General features: G+C 54.9%; 1 protein-coding gene across 1 annotated transcript; it reads right to left on the reverse strand.

Moving 5' to 3' along the window:
- On the reverse strand, positions 908-27,514 carry LOC106503748 (mas-related G-protein coupled receptor member D-like). Its single transcript, XM_013975959.2, has 7 exons — positions 27,430-27,514; positions 27,243-27,268; positions 7,155-7,335; positions 6,828-7,016; positions 4,546-4,713; positions 3,432-4,387; positions 908-1,332 (listed from the first exon to the last, which is right to left on the reverse strand). Exons 1-7 carry the CDS (start codon positions 27,512-27,514, stop codon positions 1,306-1,308), a joined length of 1,632 nt encoding a protein of 543 aa, XP_013831413.2. The 3' UTR covers positions 908-1,305.

The raw sequence follows: 27,514 nt of genomic DNA on the forward strand, positions 1-27,514 counted from the left end.
TGAGTCCTCCTGGCTCTCGCCCAGTCAGACGGCAGGGAGCCAGGTCTGAAAGGGCAAATGTTGCCTTGGCAAAGGGAGCTGAGAGGCGCCTCTGGGGGCACGGGGGTTGGGCAGCAGAGTGGACGGGAGCGGACTGGAATGGAGCCGAGTGACCAGGCCGGAGGGAGTCATCCGGACGGCCCCCTGTCGTCCTGGCCTCCCCGGCCACTCTGGCTTTCCCGGTCATCCCCACCTGGGTCGCCTCATCCAGCCCCCGCTGGTCAGCCTCGCTGCCCTGTTCACTACCCTGGCCTGAGTGTGCCCTGGGCTCCGTGAGTCCGAAGCGGAGTTCCTGAATCAAGGATGGGCACAGCCTTGCCCCGGAAAATGAGGCCTAGGTGATGTAAAAGCCACATCAGTCCCGGCCTTACCTGGGATGAAAGCTCCTCCTTTGAGATCCCACGAGTCCCCGTGCAGGCTGACGTCTTTTACCTGACCCTTGGTGGACCCAGGGACAGGATGAAGGTGGCCTGGGGTGGCTCAGGCAGGGCTGGGCTATGCCCACCCAGCTCTAACCCAGCTCAGGTCCCCTCCGCAGAAGGCCCTGGGATGACACTTCTCAGCGCTTGCTGATAGATGGAGGCCAGACCAGCACACAGCAGCCTGGTGGGGGGCGGTGGGGAGGTGGCTGTCTCCACTTTATAGATGAGAAGACAGCTCCGCGAGGACAGAAGGCCCCCAGAGAGGTGATAGCGGAGCCGAGGCTCAAAGCCAGAGCCAGTCCTTTCCCCACCCCCGATCGCTGTGGTCCCTCAGTGAGGGCGGGGCCTTCCCGCCTTCTCATCCCACTTTGCCATTACCCAGGACTGACTCCTGCATGGGAGGCAGGACTCAGGAACCACAAGCCCACTCACTGCAGTGGTGGGTTTAATTTTCAAAGTTACAACTCCATTCAATTCTGACTTGTTTACAAGTAATACATCTTAACAGATAAGGATATAGAAAGCTTGAAAGTCACAGGAAGAGAAGATGCACCATGCAAATAGCAAGCCAAGAAAGCCGATGGAGCTGTGATAATATCAGACAAATAGACTGTAAGGAAGTAACACCACTCGGATTCAGGAGGGCAGCTTCATATTTTACCACCAAAGCTCCAATTCCCCAGGATAGAACACCCCTAAACTCGTACGTTCCAAATAACACAGCCTTAAAACAGATAAAGCAAAGAAGCAGCTCATGCTCAAGCTTGCTTGTTCATTCTGGAAGTCACATTTTGGTGATGGACAGCAGTCTTTGCCATCAGTCTTTGGCAAAGGTTGTAAAGAATCAGGCCTTCCTCTTCGGGAGTCTACCCTACAGAGGAGAGAAAAAAAAAAATATCGCAGATGCATGAAACAGCTGAAGACCAGTGGTCAGCACCAGGTGAGGATGGTGTGGGTTATGTACTATGGACTTCAACAGGCAGACACACGCATCACCCACTTCCGTTCACTTGTGCCTACATGAACGCCAGCGCTCCCATCTGGGCATAGGGGAGGGCCCTCATGGGGTGTGTCATTTGAGGAGGGCCCTCTTGGAGATGTGGAGAAGGCAATGGCAACCCACTGCAGCACTCTTGCCTGGAAAATCCCATGGACGGAGGAGCCTGGTGGGCTGCAGTCCATGGGGTCATGAAGAGTCGGACATGACTGAAGTGACTTAGCAGCAGCAGCAGCTCTCGAGATGAGTACGGACTGGAGCCACCTGGGTTACCACCCCAACCCACGATCGTGGCTGCTGTTCCCGGGGCCCCCAGGCCTGCCTGCCAAGCGGGACATTGCACAAACATGTCCTGGGCCCCTCTCTGTGCCGGGCATTGTCCTGGGTGTGGAGCACAGCTGTGACCCAAATGGACAGCCCCTCTTGGTGAGCCTGTAGCGCACAGTGGTGAGCCCACAGGGCAAGTGGAGTGGGGTGGGAGGCCCAGAGGGGTGTGTGTGCTGTATGATTTTATGTAAGGCGGTCAGGAACGGTCTCTCTGAAGAGGTGACACTTGAGCGGTGACCTGCAGGAAGTGAGGGAGAGAGCTCGGTATGCAGCTGGGGGAGGAGCATTCTGGGCAGAGAAAACAGCAGGTGCAAAGGCCCTGAGGCGGACTGGAGCTGGTGGGCGGGGTTACAGGAGGGGCGGTCAGAGGGCATGGAGCCAGGTGGGGGAGACCACTGCTGCCCAGGGGTCCACGCAGAGGAGGCGGAAGAGCCCCAAAGGAGGGGGTGGATGAAGCCAGGATGCACCCATGAGCACCTCGTGAGCGCTGACACTCGACCAAGCAGCTGCTGTTAAATGCCTGTTTAAATGTTAAACACCACCTATTAAATGCCTACTGTATGCGTGGTCCATGCAGGGTGCCCACTGCTGTGGAGTGTGGCTGAGCAGAAACCGCCTGCCCTGTGTCACTTGGTGAGCATGGACCCAGCGGGGTAGCAGTCCCACCCCAGGCCTATGTTTCCGGCCTGTAGGCCTCTGGGTGAACCTGGAGGCACAGAGACCCACGGCCCTGACAGATCATGTGGCTCCCAGGGCCCCACCCCTCACAGCCACCCCCGCAGCCTGGCCGGGTCTAGGACCCTGGGAATTGGGGCGTGTCTCCCAGGTACGCCCCTCCGTCCACTCTGGACCGCCTGGCCCGGCGCTGGCTCCATGCACACCTTCTCTGGCCCACGGCCCACGGCCCACGGCCCGGTCAGCGCCCTCTGTGCTGCTCCCGTGGTGCGTGCGGGCTGCCCCTGCATCCTGTCACCCGCGCTGGCTCTCAGCTGCTGTGTGTCCAGTGAATATACAGAACCACCAGGACTCCCCTGCCGGTCTAGTGGCTAAGGCTCTGCACTCACCGTGCAGGGGGCCCGGGTTTGATCCCTAGTCAGGGGGCTAGATCCTGCGTGCTGCAATTAAAAAACCCCGCGTGCCGCACGTGGCGACAAAGATTCTGCAACTGAGACCCGGTGCAGCCAAGTAAATCAGTGCTAAACATAATACAGAACCATCTAGATACGATGGACCACTGGCCCTCACCCTGAGTCCCCTGACCACCACCCCCCACCATTGCCCCAGTTGTCACGCCTCTCCCGGGACCTCTCTGATGATCCAACAACTGCAGGGCTGGCACCTGGCGGTGAGGGGCACCCACCAAGGCTGTGGGTTAGCTAACAGCTCCGTGCTGTTTGCCCGACTGCTGTCAAGAGTTTCTGTGTCCCTGGGCCCGGGACCTCAGCTTCCGCCTCACTGCCCCGCACACTGGCCCCCCAGGACCTGGCGCACAGCAGCTGTTTGCCTCGAGTGACCGCTGGACGCTGGGCTTGGGAAAGGGAGGGAACCAGGCAGGGAGCCGGGCAGGGAGCCGTGGCACAGGGCTCACGTGGCTGGCATATGGTGGGTGGCTCGGGGCAGGGCCCCAGAGGCTCTCAGACCCTCACCTTGTCACTGGGGTCAGTGGAGGGTGTCTCCCCCTCCTCCAGCTCAGACTCCTCCTGCAGCACCCTGCTGAACGTGGCTCCCAGGGGCTCCCGCAGGCTCAAGCGGCCCCCACTGCCAACCAGGAAATAGATCATCGGTTTGGTGCTGCTGCTCACGGACAGAGAGAGGCAGGTGAAGTGGCCGAAGAGAGTCTTCGCGCGCTGGGGCAGGTCCAGCCAGTAGAGCAGGAACCCGGAGATGCCGAGGGGCAGGGCACAGGCGAGGGACACAAAGACGCAGAGCAGGACGGCCATGTAGAGCCGTGTGAGCGGCCGCTGCCACGGGCGCGAGATCCTCTGCACCTGGATGCAGAGAGCCATCCCAGACAGGGCCATGACGGGCGTGAAGCTGACCAGGGTGAAGAAGTGCAGGACGGTCTCCGCCTTGGATCCCTGCCACGAGTGGGGGTGCTTGGCCTCGTCACGGAAGTACCAGGCTGGCACGACCAGCAGGACGGCCAGCAGCCAGAGTGCGGCGCACACCGAGGCTGACAGGCGCCTGTGCCAGCGGCCCCGGTGCCAGGTGGGGAAGAGGCCGGGGAGGCAGGACTGGGCACTGGCGGCCGTCAGCAGGCTCAGGCTCGCCGTGTAGGCCAGGTACCCGGCGCTCCTCACCGCCCGGGGGCCCATGTGGTGCACGCGGGCCCCCCAGGAGCTGGCGCTCAGGATGATCAGAGTGCCCGAGCAGACGAGGAAGAGGAGGTCGGCCACGGCCAAGTGGAGCAGGTAGATGCCCAGTGGGCCCCTCCGCCGCCGGGAGCCCAGCAGCCAGACCACCAGGCCGTTGCCCACGATGCCGCCCACGCAGGTGAACATGACCAGCGCGTCCAGCACCTCCCGCACCGTGTCGGGGGATGCCGGGGTGGGGCGCGGACCGCTGCTCCTGGAGCCGCTGCTGTTGAGAGTGTTCTCCATCCCTGCCAACAGTGGGGAGAGAGCTAAGGGCCGCAGGGCTGGGGCCCCTGCGGCTCAGGTGCCCCCACCCCCAGGATTCCTCTGGTTATGCCAGCTGCCACTCTTTGGAGCTGTCGCTGGCCACACCAGGCCACCTTCCCTCATTCCTAATTCAGGTTACGTGCTTCCGGCTCTGGGGCAGGCCGTTTCTGTTGCTGGATGTGATGGTGGCCAAGCTCGGGGCAAGGCTCCGAGCCCTCAGGCTTGGCCGTCAGTGCCCGGTGCAGGCCTGGCCTCCACCCTACTGGGGGTGGGTCCCTTGGAGCCTCTGAGTGGCCAGCTCCCGGGCCTGCAGCAGTCAGTGTGGGTGGGCAGAGTGGCTGCCGATGGGCAGAGTGCCGTGCATGGCTGGTCACTGTGAGGTGCTCCCTGGGAGAGGTGGTGGGCACTGCCCCTCCCTGGGATCAGGGATCGCTGGGCCTGGCACCTCACACCCCATCGTGGTGGGGGGCCAAGTGGGACACAGAGCGCACATGTTGAGGCCCCGACCCCTGACCTTCCCAGGTGCCAGAGTGCGCCCTGGGGTCAGCACGGCCTCTCTGCAGTTACTGTGGGGCTTGCCTCCCTCCAGACGCTAGAGCTCATCGCTATGAGCACCGCGCGGGGCCCGGGGAGGGCGCGATCCGCACATCACCTGCCCTGTGACTGCTGGCCCGGGCGCCCCCGCCCTAACGTTTGTCCACACTCTGATGAGCCCGCGTGTCCCCCACCCGGGGCCGCTTTCACTCCTTTTGTCCACTGACTGCCTGGTCTGACCCCCTCGCCCTCCCCCCAGGCATGCGGGGCTCAGAGACCCAGGGTGGCAAAGCTCAGCGTGCTCTGGGCCCGGCCGGGACCTGGGGCGGACTCCACAGCCTGGGACTGGAGGCACCATGTGCCCTTGCTCTTGCGGACTGCGGTGCCCGCCAGGGTCACGGTCCTCACGCCCACCCACAGGGCTCAGCTGCCCTCGGACCCAGATGCAGGGGCAGGGTCCCCCGGGAACCTGGGAACACATCAAGGCTCTGGGTGTGGAATCAGGGAATCGGTCCCCGGAGCAGCTGCTACTTTATTTCACAAAGGTTGCTTCTTTCTGAACTAATGGTGTAATGGATGGTATCGCTTCTAACCAATACTCATGCCTACTCAGTCGCTCAGTCGTGTCCAACTCTTTGCGACCCCATGGACTGTAGCCCACCAGGCTCCTCTGTCCGTGGGGATTCTCCAGGCAAGACTGCTGGAGTGAGTGGCCGTGCCCTCCTCCGGGGGATCTTCCCGACCCAGGGATGGAACCCGTCTGTCTTAGCGTCTCCCGCACTGGCACACGGGTTCTTTACCTCTAGCACCTCCTGGGAAGCCCCAGTGATATCCATATTACTGATCATATTCTTTATTCTCGAGCTGATCACTGAGGCCTCCTCAGTGCCCAGCCTGGGTGAGGGTGGGGGATGGGGCCTGAACAAGGCCCCTTCCCAGTCCTGAGGGACCCACACCCCCTCCTACCGCCCCCTAGAGTCAGGGCCGAGAGATGCTCCTGGAGGCTGAAGGGGCTGCTGGGGGCGGGGGCGGCAGCCGTGGCCCCAGGCCGTGTGCCCTTAACCTCTCCTTATAAGGGACCCTGAGGCTGCCATCTGATTGTCCTCCTGCACATGTGCGTGGAGGACAGCATGGGGTCTGACCGCTGAAGGCTTCAGACGGATCAGGAACCGCTGGATGCCGCATTCCACCGGGAGAGTCCTCCCGCCCCTGCGCTGCCTCAGGGCCCCCTCCTCCCCTGCTGGGCCTCCCACCTTTGGCTCAGACACCAGCACATGTACCCCCGACTGTCTAGTGCCCAGCCTGGAGTCGTGACCCTCCTCCAGCCCCCTGGAGACCCCTCCCCATCTGCTGAGAGGGCCACTCAGGTCCTTTGGGCCATGGTTATCAGGTGGGGCACGGATATCAGGGGACGGGGGTGGGGGCGGCCAGCCTCAGCCCCCTGACAGCGATTCTCGGCCTGGACGCCCACCCCTGGATGGCAGAGCCGGGCACCTGGCAGATGGGGGTCTTGTACAGTCGTCTGTCCGACGAGAGGAGGCGTCTGGGCCATGAGAGTCCCTCCCATCCCTGGCACGCTCAGTGAGGACTGTCTGTGTTCGCCTCGAGCTGGGGGCACTTGCTGGGGGCTGGACAGATGACACCCAGGTACCCAGGGCGGGGCTGTTCCCACGTGGAGCTCATGGCACCGCCGGCCCTGAGGGTGGGAGGAACTCAGCGGATCTAAGGGCCACTTTCCCACCCGTCTTTCCCACAAAAGAGGAGACTTAGGACCATCCAGGCCTCGGGTCTGCCTGAACCCCGGCCCCAGAAGGAGCGGCCTTGCTCATGGTGCGCTTGCCGTGCGGGGTAAGGTCTGACCTAGGGCTTGAAGCAGCGGCCTCTCACCTGGCTCGCCCGTGCCGTCCGCGCCTGGAGGAGGACCCAGCTCCTGGAGGCCTGGGCGGCTCTCTGGGGCCTGGCCCTTCAGCTTCTCTGGCCACAGGTCCGGCTGCAGGCTCTCGGAGTCGGATGGGCCGGTCCCCGGGATCCACCCCAGGCTCTGCCTCCTCTGAGGAGGGGAGACGCCCAATCCATCTACAGGAAGCAGGGCCCTTGGGGGACCAGCTGCATTAGGCCTCTCCCTGCAGGAGCCCAAGGCTTCGGGCTAATGGGCTGCCCAGGAGGCCCCACGGGAGGGGGGGCACGGAGGAGCACCAATAGCCAGCCCCTCACCCCTCCCAGCCTCTGCAGGGAAGGTTTGGGGCACTGGCTTTGGGAGGGTCTCCAGCTGGGAGCTCTGGGGTCCACTGGGAGGCTGGTGCCTCCGGGAGCCAGGAGACCACGAGGTTCGCCCTGCAGGGTCGGGGCTGGCAGAGCACTTGCATGGAAGCTTCTGGATCTCTGAAGCTCCTCCCTGTAGGAGGCAGAAAGACAGACCCTGGATAGGGAACCCCCAAGAAGGTTTAAGGCCCGGTTCAACCCCGGCTGTCACGTGACTCTGGGAGACTTCTGTCCCCTCGGCTGGTTCCTCTATGTGTAACAGGAAGTTTCCACAGAGGCTTCAAGGGAAAGTGTGGCAGCGATGCGGGACGGGGGGAGGTGGCAGGTTTGCTGGGGGGAGGGGGACAAAAGGATTACTTTGCGGCAAACCTCTGATGGGCAGCAACCCCAGCCCTGGCCAGGGCCCCTGCCTCTCACCGGGGATGCACAGAGGCCCGCCCTGCTCCAGAAGGGGGTCCTGTGTGTTGGGATGGGGGTGCCTGTCAGCATGGCACGTGGGAGCCCCAGACACAGGCTCCTCCAGGGTGAGGGAGGCAGTCAGGAGCCAGCCCCACCCCCAGCTTAACATGCACCCTATGGTGTACCTTGGCGAGCTGCTAACTCTCTGTGACGAAGTTCCCTCGTGGTGGCACGTGTCCACCTCCTAGAACAGTTGGCGCCTGCGCATTGCTGCTAATGCAGTGTCTTCCAAGCAGGTGGACCACTTGCCATGGTTCCCAGTTGTTCAGTTGCTCGGTCTTGTCTGATTCTGTGACCCCATGGACTGCAGCATGCCAGGCTCCCCTGTCCTTCACTGTCTCCCAGAATTTGCTCAGATTCATGTCCATTGAGTCAGTGATGCCATCTAACCATCTCATCCTCTGCTGCCCACTTCTCATTTTGCCTTCAATCTTTCCCAGCATCAGGATCTTTTCCAAGGAGTCAGTTCTTCACATCAGGGGGCCAAAGTATTGGAGTTTCAGCTTCAGTATCAGTCCTTCCAATGAATATTCAGGACTGGTTTCTTTTAGGATGGACTGGTTTGATCGCCTTGCAGTCCAAGGGACTCTCAAGAGTCTTTCCAACATTACACTTCAAAAGCATCAGTTCTTCAGCACTCAGCCTTCTTTATGGTCCAACTCTCACATCCGTACATGACTACTGGAAAAAACACAGCTTTGACGATATGGACCTTTGTCAGCAAAGTGACGTCTCTGCATTTTAATACACTGTCTAGGTTTGTCATAGCTTTCCTTCCAAGGAGCAAGCAGCAGCCTTTGAAAGACAGATGAGCATTCTGCAGGGAAGGAGTCAGCTATAAACCCTCATCGGGCCCAGAGAGGGTGAATCCATCCATGATGGTGCCCATCCAGTCAGAACTTCCCAGAAGCCCCTTCTTCCCACTGCTCTGAAGTGAGAATTACCGCTAAGGAGGAGGCAGGAGGAGGAGAGGCCTGAGGGGAGACGCCCACAGTCCAAGAGGAGACCACCGCCCACCAGGTTTCGCAGCAGACTCGCCGTGTCATTTCTGAAACCAGACTTTGTTGTCTGTCCAGGGAAGTTGGGGCCTGGCCAAGTTTTCCTCCAAAGCTGGGGAAGAACTGACCCCTCTAAGTAAACGTTGAAGAGTCAGAGGAGAAACAAGAAGGAGGTCTTTCCGATCACGCCCCTTGGATTCCGCTTGTCACCAATCAGATGGGGCCAAGATACCCCTGGGGACACCCTTAACCTTGCCAACGGCATGGACAGGAGAGAGGAATTTGACCCCATATGACTTGCAATAAGGGTGTTGAAAAATCTTCCTCTTAGGATGTGGAAGTCCTGGATGGAAGGAACCAAGCCTTCTCTAGGTGATGAGGTATTCCTTGGGAATTCCCTGGCAGTCCAGTGGTTAGGACTCTGAGCTTTCACTGCCGAGGGCCCAGGTTTGATCCCAGGTCGGGGAACTAATATCCCAAGCCTCATATCGTGCAAAAAAAAAAAAAAAAAAATTCCCTTCAATGCGAATCAATATTCGATATTGATCGTATCACATACTGAATATCAATATGTTCAATGTTCACTCATTCATTCATCAACATGCATTTAGGAGGCGCCAGCTGGGCTCCAGGGACCATGCCGGGTGCTGGGAATCCAGCCTTGAAGAAGCTCCAGGCAATAGATAAGCAAAGACACAAGAAGATGCTGAGTGCCGCAGGTGGTACAGCGGAGCTCAGGGCGCTACTGCTCTAGAGTGAACTGCCGGAAGCCCTCGTCCGTAGGAGGGTCTGTGCTGAGATCTTAATGGTGCGAGCAAGCCAATTATACCGAGCTCAGGGCGGGAAGTGAATTCCACACCAAGAAAACGGCAGATGAAAACCTCTGGGTCAGAAGACTTCTGGGTGTGTTTGAGCAGCAGGATGATGCAAGAAGGGAGGGGAAGACAGGTGTGATAAAGGGCCGGGATGGGTCAGGCAGCTCTCTGCGCAGCACGAGCCGAGTTGCTTTCTGGGTAAGGAGGCGGGGCCTCGCTCCAGTGACCCCACCCCCCACCCCACCCCCAGCAGCAGGGTGGGCTTCCTGGGCACCTGTTTACATGGGCTTGTTTTTGTAAAAAATTGAACTCTCATCCACGCCATAAAAGTCTCCCCTGAAAGCATGACAGTTGCATAGTTTTTAGTCAATTCAGAGAGTTGTGCAACCACACCATCTGATTTCAGAATATTTCATCACCCCCCAGAAAACCCTACCCGATAACAACACCCCGCCCCCTCCGCTTCGTCCTAGGGGAGGTGCCTGTACTGGATATTTCGCATACACAGAATCATACGATTTGTGGCCTTCTGTGCCTGGCCTTGGCACTGAAAACGCTGTCTTCACGGGCCACCCACCTTGTAGCCTGTGTCGGAGGGTCATTCCCCCTTTTGGGGGGGCGCTGGGTCTTCCCTGCTCTGTGGGCTCTTCTCCAGCTGTGGCGAGCAGGGGCTGCTCTCCAGCTGTGGTGCTCCGGCTTCTTGCTGCGGTAGCTCCTCTTGCTGTGGAGCCCGAGTTCTAGAGCCCTTGGGCTCAACAGTTGTGGCTCCCGGGTTCTAGAGCACGGGTTCAATAGTTGTGACGCTCCTGCTTAGTTGCTCTGTGGATGAGGGATCTTCAGAGATCGGGGGTCAAACCCGTGTCTCCCGCACTGGCAGGTGGGTTCTTTACCACTGAGCCGCCAGGGAGGCCCCAGAGCGCCATTCCTTCTTCATGGCCGAGTAATATTCCACAGTGTGGCTGGACCACAGTTTACCTATAATCTACTGATGGACATTGGTTACAGTGAATGCGTGTTGTGGATTCATGAGTGACGCAAATGTAGTGTGGCTCTTACGGAGCTTGCCGCTGTGAGCATCCATGCATGAGTTTTGTGGACGTGTTTTCAGTTCTCTCCAGTGGAAGGTGAAGCTTGAGCTGAATTTGACTCATCCTCCTTCCCCCGTTTTATCTCTCCTCTGCTGTCATTGGAATCCACGGAGAACCTTGGTTTGCCTCACTCTGAGGAAGTGGGAAGGGCAGTTCCTTATGAATAAGGGAATGGTGCCTGCTCCCCGAACTGGGAGACCTCCCGGGGCATGGGCTTCCTAACCCAGGGCGATGTAGTCTGCTTGCCGCATCCCTCCAGGGCACCATGACAGGGGGTGGGCAGACTCGGAGGCCAAGGGGAGTGGGCTGGGGGACAATGCCTGGCTTTACCCTGAAGCTCTCCCTGGAGGTCCAAGTTCTTAGTGCACAGGAGCCATCCTCCCTGGGAGCGTCCAGAGGAGATGGCTGTGCCCCCCTCAGAGGGCACCCGATGGGCTGTGGGTGCTGCCCAGCTCTCAGGTGGCTCCTGGGCCAGGGCTGGCACTGCCCCTCAGCCACATGCTCTCGTCTCTGCCTGTCCTTCCACCCTCCAGACCTTGGATGCTTACTTTCGTCCATCAGGCCACTGCCTGGACCTCCAACTATTATTCTGTTTCTTTTCTCATGTTACATGTTTATGATGGAATTTTAAAGCCATAGAGAGACAAGTGTAGTAAGCCCTCAAGCTCCCGTCTCCCAGGTTCAACAGTTGTCACCGTTCTGCTGTTCTTGTATAATCAGTCCCAGTACCCCGCTTTTTGTCTTTTCATCTGGAATGTTTTAAAGTAAATCCCAGGTATTGTATCATTTCACTCCTAAATATGAAGACACTTAGATGCACCTCTCAGTGCAGCGTCACAGCCAACAGAACAAATGCCAGTTCCTTCCCAGCATCCAACCCCCTGCTTCTCTGCCTGGTCCTGCTGCCCTCGGGGATGGAGCTGGGACCCCAGCAAGGCCCACCCTCCCCTTCGCCTGCCGGCTGCTCTCACTCTGCTCTTCTCGGAGTGGCTTCCACAGCCTCTGAGCATCCTGGATCCATTATTTCATTAGGAGCTGCAAATGGATGGTGTCTTAATCTGGCCATTCTGCAGCTCTGCTTCCCAGTAAACAAGAACTCCCTGCATCGCCTAAAATGTGGTCCTTACACTCTGTTGGCAGAAAGTGAAGTGGATCTAAAAAGCGTCTTGATGAGGGTGAAAGAGGAGAGTGAAGAAGCTGGCTTGAAACTCACCATTCAATACACTAAGATCATGGCATCCAGTCCCATCACTTTCTGACAAATAGATGGGGAGAAAGTGGAAACAGTGACAGATTTCCTTTTCTTGGAAAGAAAATCACTGCAGACAGTGACTGCAGCCGTGAAACTTAAAAGATGCTTCCTCCTTGGAAGGAAAGCTATGACAAACTTAGACAGTATATTAAAAAGCGGAGACATTGCTTTGATCACACCAGTTAATCCTAAAAGAAATCAACCCTGAATATTCACTGGAAGGACTGAAGCTGAAACTGAAGCTGACGCTCCAATACTTTGGCCACCTGAGGGGAAGAGCTGACTCATTGGAAAAGACCCCGATGCTGGGAAAGATTGAAGGCAGGAGGAGAAGGGGCCGACAGAGGTTGAGATGGTTGGATGGCATCACTGACTCAATGGACATGAATCTGAGCAAACTCTGGGAGATAGCGGAGGACGGAGGAACCTGGTGTGTTGCAGTTCATGGGGTCGCAAAGAGTTGGACACGACTTAGCAACTGAACAACAAGAACAACAGAAAAGCTGGTGTAAATGCTCACTCTTTCCATTCCCTCATCAGTTTTCAGATACATGAGTCGTCATACCAACCTCCAGATGTGACGAGGGAAGCATATGGCTGGGTTTTCATAAGAGACTCAGGAATTCACCCATTTCTGATGTGCTCCATTTGATCCTTCGACTGGCCAGTGGGAACCTCCCCAGATATTCCTAACATCTCATGTATGGCATAAGCTTTTGGGGTTGAATTTTGGGGACTTACATTTTTTTTTAATCCAAAAGATCCCTACCTTGTGAATTAAAAGCTTGGGTAACACCTTTGCTACAAGAGCCGACTTCACAACGGAATTGCGGTCCTTGCTTTGGACAGAGCTCCAGGCTGGGGCCCCCAGGGGCACTGAGATGAGCGGGGATGCCGGGGCCAGCGTGAGGAGCTCCGCCCAGGGCAAAGGTCACGAGGAAGGAGGCTTGGCATACGCAAAGGCGTGACCAAGCCTCAGGAAACCCCCTGTTCCCGAGCATCTAACCCCAAAACCAGAGTCTGTTTTATGCTCTCACCTACACCTCTGACTTTGCGGGGGGCTCTCCCCCATAACCGTTTCTCTCGGAGAAGGAGTAAACATGCAGCTCCAAGGCAATAAAAATTCTTGGGCGTGACAAGAGCGTTTCAGCTTGCGGACTCCTCTGAAGATTATCTAGCCCCCCTGTATAGGTTCGTCCGGCCGCATGTGATTGTTTACAGCCTCCCAATCTGAGAGGCACGAGATGTGTTAGACTTATTAAAGGCAAATTCTCTTGGGGAGTTGGGAATTATTAGTATAGTGGGTTGGTTGGGGATTGTATTGGTGAAGGGTTCTTCATTTGTTGTGCCAATAATTGCTGCTAATTCCCTCCCCTGGGTGGGACAAGGGTGTCTCAGGTCAGACCTCTCTGCTGACAGACTAGCTTGTGTGACAGGATTATCCATACTGCTGCCACTACTCACGTGATTGTTTACTGCCTCTCAACCATAAGCAGCACAGAGAGTTTTGGAGTATTTTGAGTGTCTTAATTAGCATAGGGCTTTTTCTTCTGGTTGAGTCAATGATTGCCGCCAGGCCTCCATATCCTTAGGCACCTGGGAATATATTAATCAATGTATTTGGAATATAGAAAAGGAAATATAGTAGTTTTTGATGTTAGCAATACTAGGCTTTTTGAGTTAATGGATTTTCTCTTTTGTAATAGATCACTGTACTTTGTTATAAATCACTGTGTCCTTGTTATGTAAAAATGTAACTTTATCATATCTTAAGACTAAATAGATCTTAAGGGGAACATTGGTGAAAGGATTTTCACTTGTTGGGCTGATGTTTGCTGCTAAATCTCCATGTTCCCTGCCCTTATAATGAATATAACTAGCATATAGGAAGAAATAAGTATTAACCTTTAAGCATATAGGAGAAATAAGTATTAACCTTTAAGACTAATCATGTTAACCTTGGGTTAAATAAATTCGTTTCTTGATTGTAACTCACTACACCCTCACCCTATAGGAATGTAACATTACTTGGAGGGTGGTGCCTGGTTTAAGAAAAAACACCCTTGGAAAAAATAAGTTTTTTGGTTATCAGAAAGAAAGGATCATAAAATATCAGCAGGTCTCACTCATGGCCAGAAGATGATGTACCTTTTTTATACATTTATGTGAAGCACCTGATTTTGATAAAGGTCAGGACTGCTGACCCCCGCGTGACTCTGTATTCATCCCTATGTGTAACAAAAGGTATATAAGCAAACCCAAAAATAAAGAAATCGGATCAGTTTCCATAAAGACTGATTCCCCCATGTTGCTTCTTTCTTGCTCCCGTTTTTCTGGCTGAATTCCCATCTGGAGCATGGATGCTATTCCACGTAATCCAAGTTATTCAGCCTCTTTTTCTCCACTAATCTTCCTACTACACTATCCATTTCTAATCTCTCTATATCTGTGATTAAATATGTATTTTTCCAAAGACGCCAACTCCGTCCCCACCTTCGAATCACCCTGGATCCACCGGGGCTGGACCCCGGCACAGGGAGACATTTCAAACCATCAGGTGTCATGAGGCCTGTCATCTTCTTGGGCCTCACGGTGACAGGTAATGATCCCTCTGTGGGCCGGGGTGTTGGACCCTCCTGGAGCTGAAGTCCTGAGGCTGATCCTGATGTTGGTCATCACAGGTGAGGGAGGGCCTGCAGTGGGCTGCAGAAGGATGGGATGGGCCAGCAAGCCTGGAGGGTGGGAGGAGCCCTGCTGGGTGGGTGCCCGGAGCCCCCGCAAACTGCCATGCCTCCTGGCCCTGAACTGACAGAGGGCAGAGAATGACGGGGACCTCGGGGACGTGGGCACCCAGCCTTGTTTCTTACTCTCATGGGAAGCCCGGGAAGCCCCTCCCGCCTCAGTTTCCTCATCTGTAACACCGGCAATACAACTTCCCACTCTGGGGGCCGAGGATTCTGCTGCTAAGCAAGCTCGAGGTCGGAGCCCAGCCACAGCCCAGGCGGCCTTGGCCGTCAAGGACAATGAGCACCTGTTGGTGATCCAGAAGAAGTTGTAACTAGAGTCTTTGCAGATGTAGCCAAATGAAGATGAGATCATCGGGGGCGGGGGCCCCGAATCCAACACGCGTGGCGTCTCACTGTCACTCATGCTGGGGGCCCAGAGCGATGGGGGCCTGGCTGTGACTCATGCTGGGGAACTTGGCGTGCCAGAAGAAGGCTCTGGCCATCATCCTTGGGAGGCCCCTGCACTGGGGCAAGTGTTTCCTGTGTCCAGATGTGGCTGTGGGAGGGGAGGCGGTCAGCGTGGGGTCACCTTGGTTCCATCCAGCCAGGCTGCTCGGCAGAGGGAGGCTGGAGGCAAGTGAGGGGTCTCGGACACAGTGCCGTCCACTCAGGAAGGTCTCAGGGACACAGAGTCTGTGTGCATTGTCCCCAGGCCTGTCGGGAAGGGGGAAGGGCCAGCTTTGGAGCTCAAAGCCCAAGTCTGGGCCGAGCCAGACACGACGGGCTGCTGCGATAAGCATCACCAGGCCCAGGCAGCTTCAGGGTCCCCCGGGGTCCTGCTCAGTGTCACAACAGCCTCAGGGAGGCCCACCGGGTGGAAGGGATCCTATGTCCCTTGTTTGTCCTAGTGAAGTCTCTGTGTGTGCTCAGTCAACTCCCTGCGACCCCATGGACTGAAGCCCGCCAGGCGCCTCTGTCCATGGGATTCTCCAGGCAAGAGTACTGGGGATCTTCCTGACCCAGGAATCAAGCCCATGCCTCTTATGTCTCCTGCACTGGCGGGTGGGTTCTTTACCACTGGTGCCACCTGGGAAAAGTGTCAATTGCTCAGCTGTGTCTGACTCTTTTTGACTCCATGGACTGTAGTGTGTCAGGCTCCTCTGTCCATGGGATTCTCCAGGCAAGAATACTGGAGTGGGTTGCCATTTCTTCCTCCAAGGAATCTTCCCGACCCAGGGATTGAAACAATGTCTCCTGCGGCTCTTACATTGCAGGTGAATTCTTTTACCGCTGAGCTACCATAGCAAGGTCTAAAAGGAGAACAAAAATTGCCCCAAATCAGCTTTTATTTTCATTTTTCACAAATCAGGGTTGTTTTTTTTCCATTAAAGTGGATGAAGGAAAAATATACTTTTTCTACTTTGCATTTTTCCCTTTGAATAGAAGTTTATTGTGTCCGCAGGATGGATGTGAACAGGTCGGGGAGGGATTCAGGCTGGCACGTCCCACAGTTGGGCACCATGGATGGGACAGCTGGTCCTCAGGGATGTGGTGAGTGGTTGGTTGTCCCCATGGGCAGAAGAGATGCCGACAGAGGAGCGGGCTGGGGTCACTCAGGAGGAACGTGGCTGGTCCAGCCTGGGCCTGTGGCTCCCCCTGTGAGTCCTCTTGCCTGCTGCCGGCTGCAGCATCCTGTCCTTTGAGGGAGGGGGCCCAGCCCACCCATGAGCTGGAACCTGAGGCTTCAGCTGCTGCCCATGGCCTGGGACCCCCGGGCAGGGCCAGCTTGGGTGGGTGGGGGGGCGGTCTCCTGATGCTCCTGGAAGTCCTATCACTGGGATCAGAATCCATGTCCTCCGAGAGAGAGGAAGATGACCTCAAAGGTCCGATGTGCGGAGCTGAGAGGCAGAGGGAGGCGGGCTGTCCTGGGCCGCAGCCTCACCAGCTCCTGTCCAGGGGACGGCGGGATTTACGAGCAGAGGTCCCTGTGTCCAGGACAGCTGAGCACCAAACCCTCAAGAACATCACAAGCTGAAGCCTGAGGCATGTGGCTGGGCTGGCAGAGGCCAAGGGCTCCTGATTGTGGATATTTCCAGTTCTCGAAATCCCTTCTAAGCCGGGTCCTGAGTGTGGAGACCAGAACATGGAGTTGGAGCCCTGGGACCCTGCACCAGCTCTGCCTGTGGTAACCTTGGTTGGCGACATTTCTTTGTCTTCCCTTGGGTCTGACCATCACTCCCTTGGTTCCGTCACCTCCCTTGAGAATCAGCGTTTGAGGTTGTACTGTGAAGGGCACTGGGAGGCGAGACGGCATCTGCTCAAGGTGCCCGGTGCTTCTCCTGCCTCAAATGCCGGCCAGTCCTTGGGGGTGAAGCTGGAGGAGGCAGAATCATGGCCCCAAGGAGGTCCACGTCTGTTTTGGAATGAACTGTGTCCTCCCAAAGAAGGCCTAACCCCAGGAACTCAGACTGCGACCTTATTTGGACTAGAGTCTTTGCAGATGCAACCAAGTGAAGATGAGATCATCGGGGTGGGCCCTAATCCAACATGCCTGGTGTCTCTATAAGAGGGGGACGTTTGGACACACGTACACAGGAGGAGGATGATGTGGAGGCAGAGGATTCACGTGATCCCGCAGAATACCGAAGTCTGCAGGGACCACTGCACAGAATACCGAAGTCTGCAGGGACCACTGCAGGCCGAGAGGACACGGTCCCAGCACCTGCAGGGCGAGCACGGCCTCGGCAACGCCTGATCTCGGACTTCTGGCCTCTGGAGAGCTGTGAGATGGCCATGCCTCCTGTTTATAAGCACCCCAGTTTGCGGTGCTTTGTTACGGCAGCCTGAGGAGATGAATACAGAGTCCTGATTCCCAGACCCGGGGGTGTTACCTTACACGGCGAAAAGGACTCTGCAGGGGCTGTGGAGTCCTGTCCCCAGGCCACAAGTGCAAGGCCTGACACCAAGGCCACAGAAGCAGAGCCTAGAGCAAGGTCACCTTCGAAGCAGACCGAGCTGCTTTGTAACCGTTGTCAAAAGCCCTCCACCCCGATCACCACTGGCAGCCATCCTGACCCTGAGTTAGGCAAAAATGCCCCTTACAGCGTCCTAGAAAGTGAACGTTGAAAGTGTTAGTCACTCCGTCATGTCCAACTCTTTTGTGACCCCATGGAGTATAGCCCACCAGGCTCCTCTATCCATGGGATTTCCCAGGTAAGAATGGTGAAGTCGGTTGCCATTTCCTTCTCCAGGGGATCCTCCTGACTCAGCGATCAAACCTGGGTCTGCTTCATTGCAGGCAGATTCTTTACTGTCTAAGCCACCTCCTTGATCCTTATAGCACCCTAATCAATCATTTAATGCCAACCTTTCAGCAGGAATTTTCTTTCTCTTGAGGCTATAGAAATTGGCTACTAACCCACGAAAACTGTTGACTTTCCCTGGTCTGTCAGGAGGTCAGCGGGCTGCATTCGAAATTGCTTCATTATCTCTGCTCCCTGCTCTTGGTAAACTTCCTCCCTTCTGAAATACTGTGTCTAGGAATTACTTTCCAACCCGGGCTCTGTCACAACAGGTGTGATTAAATTAAGGGTTGTGAGGGACTTCCTTAGTGGCCCAGTGGCTAAGACTCTGAGTTCCCAATGCAGGGGCCCAGGTTCAATTCCTGACTGGGGAACTAGACCCAGCTTGCTGCAACTTGAGATCTTGCATGCCGAGACTAAGACCCAGCGCAACCAAATAAATAAATATTGAAAAAAAAAAAGTGTCATGAGATGGAGATATCAGGCTGGGCCTCAAATGTAGCCAGGGCTTGCCTGGTGCCTCAGATGGTAAAGAATCTGCCTGCAATGCAGTCCAATTGGGGAAACGGCGGTCACATCCCAAAGGAGCTCACGGGTTCACAAATGCAGAATTGGTGTAATCTGGTTATTCAGCAACTGCCACATCACCCAGACAGCGGGGAGGTGGCCACGTGGCGTGGATTTCCAGCTCCGTGTTCCCGGGGCGAACGCTCCAGCTGCTGCGCGGTGTCTTATGTGAGTGGACAGATGCACTTGTGTCTAAGTTGTAGTGAATTTACAGGCTGGCCCCGATTTTCCTAACCCTTTCTCCGTCCCTCCTGCGGTTGTCTGGGCAACACGTCCATGGTGGTTTGGACAGTTTATTGCATTCCTCGGCGTTTATCGAATTGCCTGGGCAGCTGTAACAATAGGAAATTACTGTCTCCCAGTCTTGGAGACCAGAAGCCCGAGATCAGGGTGCCAGTGGGGCTGGTCCCTCCTGAGGCCTCCCTCCTGGGCATGCAGTTGGCCGTCTCCTCCCCGTGTCCTCACAGGGTCGTCCCTCTGTGTGTGTCTGTGTCCTGACCTCCTCTTATAAGGACACTGATCCTATGGAGTTAGAGCCCCACCCATTATGACTTTAGTTCAGTTCAGCTCAGTTGCTCAGTCGTGTCCGACTCTTTGCAACCCCGTGAATCACAGCACGTCAGGCCTCCCTGTCCATCACCAACTCCCGGAGTTCAATCAGACTCACGTCCATCCAGTCAGTGATGCCATCCAGCCATCTCATCCTCTGTCGTCCCCTTCTCCTCCTGCCCCCAATCCCTCCCAGCATCAGAGTCACATCCACAGCTGGGTATTGTTTTTGCTTTGGCTCCATCCCTTCATTCTTTCTGGAGTTATTTCTCCACTGACCTCCAGTAGCGTGTTGGGCACCTACTGACCTGGGGAGTTCCTCTTTCAGTATCCTATCATTTTGCCTTTTCATACTGTTCATGGGGTTCTCAAGGCAAGAATACTGAAGTGGCTTGCCATCCCTTCTCCAGTGGACCACATTCTGTCAGGCCTCTCCACCATGACCCGCCCGTCTTGGGTTGCCCCGCGGGCATGGCTTAGTTTCATTGAGTTAGACAAGGCTGTGGTCCTAGTGTGATTAGATTGACTAGTTTTCTGTGAGTATGGTTTCAGTGTGTCTGCCCTCTGATGCCCTCTTGCAACACCTACCATCTTACTTGGGTTTCTCTTACCTTGGGCGTGGGTTATCTCTTCACGGCTGCTCTAGCAAAGCACAGCCGCTGCTCCTTACCTTGGACGAAGGGTATCTCCTCACCACCGCCCTTCCTGACCTTCAACATGGGATAGCTCCTCTAGGCCCTCCTGTGCCCGTGCAGCCACCGCTCCTTGGATGTGGGATTGTTCCTCCCTGTTGCCGCCCCTGGCCTCAGGTGTGGGGTAGCTCCTCTTGGCCGCGCTTAGTGCACCAGTCGCAGCAGCCCGTGCTTAGTGACCTCACTTCACCTTAATTTCCTCTTAGGAGACCCTAACCCCAAATACAGTTTCATCCCAAACTGTTCGGGGTCAGGACTTTGACACACGGATTGTGCAGGGCACACAGTTCAGCTCATCACAGAGCCCTGGAAGATTAGGTAGAAAAGGTCTGGATTTCAGAGGCTCCTGGGGCTCTGGAGTAAAGTGTCAGACGAGTAAAACCAGGATCCTGGAAGCTGAATTATCTGAAAATGGGACTCATACAGCTGTGCAGAGAGAGGGCCTTTCTGCCGGGGGTTAGCATCAGGGCGCCCGAGAGTCACACGAGCAGAGCCAGGAGGGAGCACTGACTCCTGTTCCAGGTGTGTGTGTGTGTGTGTGTGTGTGTGTGCACGCGCACATGCACTCAGTCTCTCAGTCGTGTCCAACTCTGCAACCCCATGGACTGTGGCCCCCAGGCTCCTCTGTCCATGGGATTTCCCAGGCAAGAATCCTGGCGTGAGTTGCCTTTCTCTTTTCCAGGAGATCTTCCAACCCAGGGGTCAAACCCCCGTCTCCCACATCTCCTGCGCTGGCAGGCGGAATCTTTACTACTGTGCCACCCAGAAAGCCCACTTCAGGCCTAGGTTCCAGCACAGGCTGGGGTCCCGCCAGCTGACCAGGGAAAGCCCACTGGAGAAGCTGGACGCTGTCTGGACCGTAAGAGTCATCTGTCCCATCAGCTGTGACCTGGGGGACAGGTCAGGTGGCCAGGTGAACCCTGTTGGGGAAACAGCTGTCACCTCCCAAAGGAGCTCACCGATTCACAAATGCAGAATTGGTGTGTCTGGTTATTCAGCAACTACCATGTCACCCAGCTAGCGGGGAGGTGGCGCTGTGGCGTGGATTTCCAGCTCCGTGTCCCGGGGGCGAACGCTCCAGCCGCTGCGTGCCATCTTACGTGAGTAGACAGACGCACTTGAGTCTAAGCTGCAGTGAACTCACAGGCTGGTCCCGATTTCCCTGACCCTTTCTCCATCCCTCCTGCGGTTGCCTGGGCAGCACGTCCATGGTGATTTGGACGGTTTATTGCATTCCTCGGCACTCCCAGGAAGGTCAGGCTCAGTTCAGTCTCCCACTGTGTCCCTCCCCAGAATGTCACACGGTGGGGCGGAATGTCGCACAGGACGCTGAGAGCTAGGGAGTTGGAGGGAGTCACTGCCTGTGGTGTCATCGGAAGGGCCTCAGTTTGGCTTTGATTGATTGGAACACGGAGATGCTGGAATGTACATGCTGCATGGGGCAACCGCGCTTTTCAGGGAGCTGGCGGCCGACCCAACTCCGAGGCAGGCCAACCAGCATCTGTGAGCTCTCGCTCCCAAAGACGAAACCCGGGGGGTTTCAGGGGGAATTCCAACCTCACATCTGGCTCCCCATGAGTATAATATCCTTCAGATTCAGAGAGTCAGCGGATTCCATCCCCTTGGCAATGTGATTAGTCTGGGAAAAGGTACATGAAAGACTAGAATCCAATTTATCCAACAGGAGTCCATTCCAGGAGTTTTATGGGAAACACTGAAGAAAAGGCGTTCTCCCCCCGGGGTGATGAGCAGGTGGGATGGAAGTCTGAGAGGCTGGGGCCCACTGTGTCGGCATCAGGGAGACCCCACTCCAGGGTTCACAGCAGGTATCAGAACCAATTAGAGAAACAAGGTCTCAGCGACACCTGGATCCACCCACACCTGAAGTCATAACATTTGGGGGCATATTTAGTTAAAAGATCCAACAAATGCCTTTTCCCTTTTATCCAGCTTAACCTCAGTTTCATTCACTCGCTGCCTAAAGCATCTTCACTCATGCAGTTACCCGAGTGACAATACACATCTGCTCAGATTGTTCGGTTAGGATGGTCATCATTAACCCTGTCGACTTAAGGGGGAAAGAGAAAAAAGAAAGACGTTGATTAGAAGCAGGTCAGGGAGCCAAGGAATTGACTGGTGCCCAGAGATGGGGCTGGAAAGATAGAGGATCTGCTCCAGGGTCAGAAGTGGCCGAGCTGGGGACACCTCTCTGCCTTGTATGTGGAATCTAGAAAAACTGAACTCACAGAAGCAGAGAGTAGGGGACTTCCCTGGGGGTCCAGTGGGTAAGACTCTGAGCTTCCAGTGCAGGGGGAGAGGGTTCGATCCCTGGTTGGGGAACTAAGATCCCACATGTCGTGGCCAGAAAAATAAATAAAAATTCAAAAAAGAAAGAAAAGAAGCAGATAGTAGAATGATGGTTCCCAGGGTCTGGGGATGGGGAAATGGGGGGAAAAATCTGTCATAGATGAATAAGTTCTGGGGATCTGCTGCCCGGCACGGTGACTGGAGTTAATGATACCTTCTTGCACGAGAGTAGATATCACGTGTTGCCACCACACACACCATGCAATCAGGACGTGAGGGTGTACGTTCATTGCAGCAATCATTCCATAACGTGTGCCTGTGTTAAATAAATCACCGCATTGTACACCTTAAAAAAAAAATCCCATTGTGCAACCTGAAGGAAAAAATAAGCCTGGGAGGCCACTCCTACACAGAAGTCCTGCTTCACTAGAAAGGGACTGGGTGAGGGCCCACACCACACCCTTCTTCTGAGTCACTCGCTCGCTTCACGCCCAGCGTCCTGGAATGTCCGGGCACTGCCTCCTCCCTGGGTGCCTCATGTCTTTCTGGGTCCTCTCTGGGGCCGTGGCGGGGGCGGGGCGGGACTCCCACACCAGATGTCCAGCTTTCTGCAGTTTTCAGGCCCCTCCGTCTACATTAACCTGCGGACTCTGACATCCCAGCCCCTCGACTGGATGAGGTTCACACTCAAGTTAACGGTCCTCAGATGTCAGGGACCACATCCCGCCTCATGCGCTTTCTGTAAACACAGGCGTATCAACCCGTCCCAATTGGGCTTAAGTAACTCTGCGCCCTGGACCCTTATGTACTCCCCAAACCCATTCCCACAGAAGTCACCCAGACGTTTTCTCATTTGGGGTATGAAATTCCTGCTTTTCTCTCCACCTGCCCTGGCTCGGGTGGGACCTGGTTCAAGGTAAGGAGGACAAGGCGGGCAAGGCAGGAGAGGGTTGAAAGGAGTTTCCTTAGCAGAACTCCCTGGGGTCGGCCGCAGCTCCTCAAGGAAGGGTGGGGTGGCCTCAGACAGAAGGAGGGGGCACCTTCCAGCCGGAGAAGCTGTGGGTGGTTCCGGGGGGCTTGGCTCTTCAGGGTTGAGATATGCCCTGTGTCTTCTGGAACCTTCTCAATAGTTCTTTTTCCATGGACAGATGTACCGCCTCTTAGAAGTAATGCCTGGCTCATGGTAAATGATCATAAATGTTTGTTGAACGGATAACAGACCTGTGCAGTTGTGAATTCAACAGATGTTTTAATTCAGCAAATTGCAGAAGCACGTTGTGAGTTCTGTTTGGCTTGTTTTCCAAATCTATCTCAGCCGCCAGGCTACTAATTTTTTTTTTTTTTTAGCATTGGTATGGAAAGGACCTGAGTTTCAGTTCATATTTAAAAACAAGAAATTAGGGATTTGAGTCAACCTAAGGAGAGTTGGACTGTGAAGAAGGCTGAGAGCTGAAGAATTGATGCTTTTGAACTGTGGTGCTGGAGAAGACTCTTGAGAGTCCCTTGGACTGCAAGGAGATCCAACCAGTCCATTCTGAAGGAGATCAGCCCTGGGATTTCTTTGGAAGGAATGATGCTAAAGCTGAAACTCCAGTACTTTGGCCACCTCATGCGAAGAGTTGACTCATTGGAAAAGACTCTGATGCTGGGAGGGATTGGGGGCAGGAGGAAAAGGGGACGACAGAGGATGAGATGGCTGGATGGCATCACTGACTCGATGACCATGAGTCTGAGTGAACTCTGAGAGTTGGTGATGGACAGGGAGGCCTGGCGTGCTGCGATTCATGGGGTTGCGGAGAGTCGGACACGACTGAGTGACTGAACTGAACTGAAGATACCCAGTGCTGTTAGAAGCAACCTCCGAGCATCCTCAGCTCCCAGAACCCTAGCGGCAGTCCTAGGGCCCCGCCCGCTCTTCAAGAGTCTCCTCCCACTTTGTGGGGCTCCGCCCACTCTTCTCACGGGGCTCCTCCTACTCTGTGCATCATGGCAATAGCTCTGTGGTCACCCCCTCAGGCTGTCGTACGTGGACCAGGGGTCCTGCTGATGACCCCAGAAACTGAATGGAAATTCCTCTGCCTTCTATCCAGGGGCAAATTTTGTGGGGCCCAAAGTTTATGGATAAAAAGGGGACCTCTTTAAGAAAAAACTACAAAGTAACAATAGCAAAATTAGATTCAAGGAGCATTTGTTTAGGAAAAAAGAAATCGCAGCAAATCATCGATTTTAAAAAGCTGACAAGTACCACATATAATACCAAACAGAGGAAAACATCTGTAATGTTTTTTTCCTACCTTTTTTTGGCTGCACGTTCTGATAGCCTTTTCATGTGTCAATATTTTTTATTATTTTCCATAGAGAGAGCTGAAAGATAATTCAACCTTTTGTTTTAAGCATGGTTGATCAACATTTGTTTTGTCATATTAAATAGTTTGAAAATGTTTCTTGGGACTTTCCTGGTGGCCCAGTGGTTAAGAATCCACTTTCCAGTTCAGGGGACCTGGGTTTGATCCCTGGCCAGGGAGTTAAGATCCCACATGCCACAGGGGAGCCTGCACGCCAAAACTATGACCTGATGCAGCCAAAAGAATAAATATTTTTTAAATGCTTCTTAGCCTCTCAGTTCATTATTGGTAATGTCCTATACACTTTCAGGGTTGTTATCAAATCTGGGGAAATCTCTATCAGGTTTTTTTCCATACACGAGAGATAAGATTTCAAGGGCATTTCAAGGTTTCTTGTGTGGTGATTGGTCTGAGAGTCTTTGAATTGATGACGCTTGTACTATTTCGTTGTCAGTGTTCTCGCTGCCGTGGTGACTTATGCGTTTAAGCGGCCTCCAATGATGCCAAACCAGCATGAAAGTTAACTATTTTCCAATGCGTTCTTTTTTTAAAAATTACTTTATTTTATTGGAGTACAGCTGCTTGGCTTTCCGGGCGGCTCAGCTGATAAAGAATCTGCCCTCAGTGCAGGAGACCTGGGTTTGATCCCTGGGTTGGGAAGATTCCCTGGAAAAAGGGAATGGCAACTCACACCAATATTCTTGCCTGGAAAATTCCATAGACAGAGGAGCCTGGCGGGCTACAGTCCATGGGGTTGCAAAGAGTCAGACACGACTGCGTGACTTTCACTTTCACTTCGTTGTTGCTTGGCAATGTTGCTAGTTTCTGCTGTACAGCAACATGAGTCAGCTGTATGTATACATACAGCCCCTCTTTTTTGGATTTCCTCCCATTTAGTTCACCACAGAGCACTGAGCAGAGTTCCCTGTGCCATACGGCAGGTTCTCATGAGCTATCTATTTTATACGCAGTAGTGGCTGCTGCTGCTGCTGCCAAGTCGCTTCAGTCGTGTCTGACTCTGTGCGACCCCATGGACTTCAGCCCACCAGGCTCCCCCGTCCCTGGGATTCTCCAGGCAAGAACACCGGAGTGGGGTGCCATTCCCTTCTCCAACAGTAGTGTGTATTTATGTCAGCCCCAATCTCCCAGTTCATCCCACCCACACCTTCCCTCCCTAGTGTCTATACACTCTGGACACAGGGCGGGGCTGCCTCCAGGGTCTTATGTGGAGGCCATGCATGCGGGGGAGGGGGAGCTTTGGGGCTTGGGCTTTATCAGCCTCACCCCCTCATCCAGGGCTCGGTTCTCAGCGTCCTGCGTTTTCCACCGGAGGATCTTCTGCCTCTCTGATAGGAGTTCTCGGGTAAGTTAGTGTTCCCTGGTGCAGGCAACAAAAACCTCTTGCGGCCAGGCAATAGAGGAAATTAACTGGAAGGAGATCAGAGAGCTCACGCAGTCAACACCCAGACTGGAGAACCGGCTTGAAAACAGGGCAGGCAGGGGTCAAGATGTGAGTTAAATGTCAGGTTACCGCTGTGGGAATGGATGACTTGCAAATGCCTCTCCTGCCCCCGTCGCGATGCCGCGCCCTGGGACTGAGGGACCTGGCCAGCGTAGGTGCTGGAACCGGCCCTCACAGGCTCCGGGATGGTGAGGACTTAACAGGAGGAGACTCAGGGAACTCCTGTAGTCTCTGGAGGGGAGAGCTCCTTGATTAACCAAGGCGTCCTGCCAAGAGGGACAGCCTAGGCCTAGTGGGCTGCCATCTATGCGGTCGCACAGAGTCGGGCACGACTGAAGCGACTTAGCAACAGCAGTAGCAGAAACCAGACTGGAGGCTGGGTGCACCCTTTCCCGATTATCCAAAATATCCAGAGCATGAAAATAGTGACCACTTATTGCGTCCTCACTGTGGGTCACATACAGCTGAACAGGGCACAGTCATCTCAGTGACCCTTGTGAACCCGTGAGACAGGCGCTAGTATCGTCTCCCCTTCAAGGACGCCGACAGGGAGAATGAGAGTGACTTCATGATTTGACCGGGCTTCCCTGGTGGCTCAGATGGTGAAGAATCTGACTGCAGTGTGGGAGACCTGGGTTCAATCCCTGGGTTAGGAAGAGCCCCTGGAGCGGGAAATGGCAACCCCCTTCAGTATTCTTGCCCGGAGAATCCCCATGGACAGAGGGGCCTGGTGGGCTACAGTCCATGGGGTCGCAAAGAGTCGGATACGACTGAGCAATTAAGCACATGATTCAACCAGCGCGCACAGCCTGTGTGATGGGGGCCGATTCATCCCCCGCCCTGCCCATGTGGCCCTGAGTTCCTGTTCTTGGACCTTCTGTAACATTTTCTGTAGGGAAAATAGAAAGAGAACTTGTGTTTTCTCACGATCAGATTTATTTTACTATATCGATAGCTGGGATGCACACCGCATGCGACTTCACATAGGCATTTTGGCAGCATGTACTTTTGCTCCATAATTGTATCTACAAAGACAGGATGTCTCAGAAATTCCTTTCAGCATGCCTCCTCTAGAGATAAATGTAGAGCATATTTTACGATGATACGCGCTGCAATCTCAAGCAGCTTTCTTGATGAGGGTTGTTCTGACCAGGCTTTCCTGAGAACGGACCCTCCTCCTAGACTAGCTTCTGGTTGTGTGTACTTCAAACCTATTTCTTCTGCACCAGCCACGACCCACTCACTTCCAGCAACGTTCAGATGTCCTTTCAACTCTGGGCCTGCATTTTTCTCCACGATACCAGCCAAGTTGGCACAGAGGGTAGTGGCAATACCCCTGAAAGACATTCCTTTGCTGAGGCAGCTTGCGTTGACTCAACTATATGTAGAAGTGGGGACTGCGAGCCTCATAGATTCCCATGAAGCCCACACTGCGGCTGCCACCAGCCCAACCTTCCCTTAGGCAGGTCCCCTGATACCTGCAGCCATGCCAGCGTCACATTGCCTGAAGTGGCAAGGGATGGAGGAAGAGTTGGCGCAGAGAGAACCTATGGTCTTAACTGGTGTAGAATATAGTAAATTTTATCAAAATATAATGGTGTGAACAAATTTCTAGGGCTCCTCTTCTTCCACGTGCAGCTGAGGGGCCCTGTGTTGGCCACTTACCCCAAGAGGTGAGGTCCCCTTCATCACCAACCATCTGCTTTGGATGGGCCATTTGGTTCCTGTCCAGCTCAGAGGAGGCGTGCAT

This window comes from Capra hircus, chromosome 29, assembly GCF_001704415.2.
Source record: "Capra hircus breed San Clemente chromosome 29, ASM170441v1, whole genome shotgun sequence".
Taxonomy (NCBI): Eukaryota; Metazoa; Chordata; class Mammalia; order Artiodactyla; family Bovidae; genus Capra; species Capra hircus.

Excerpts from the sequence above, each read along its gene's own strand:
- LOC106503748 (XM_013975959.2), bottom strand. The coding sequence starts at position 27,514 with ATGCACGCCTCCTCTGAGCTGGACAGGAACCAAATGGCCCATCCAAAG. Across the intron at positions 7,017-7,154 it reads CCCTGCAGAGGCTGGGAGGG|ATGGATTGGGCGTCTCCCCT; the intron begins GTGAGGGGCTGG and ends TGCTTCCTGTAG. Across the intron at positions 4,388-4,545 it reads TGCCCCAGAGCCGGAAGCAC|GGATGGAGAACACTCTCAAC; the intron begins GTAACCTGAATT and ends CACTGTTGGCAG.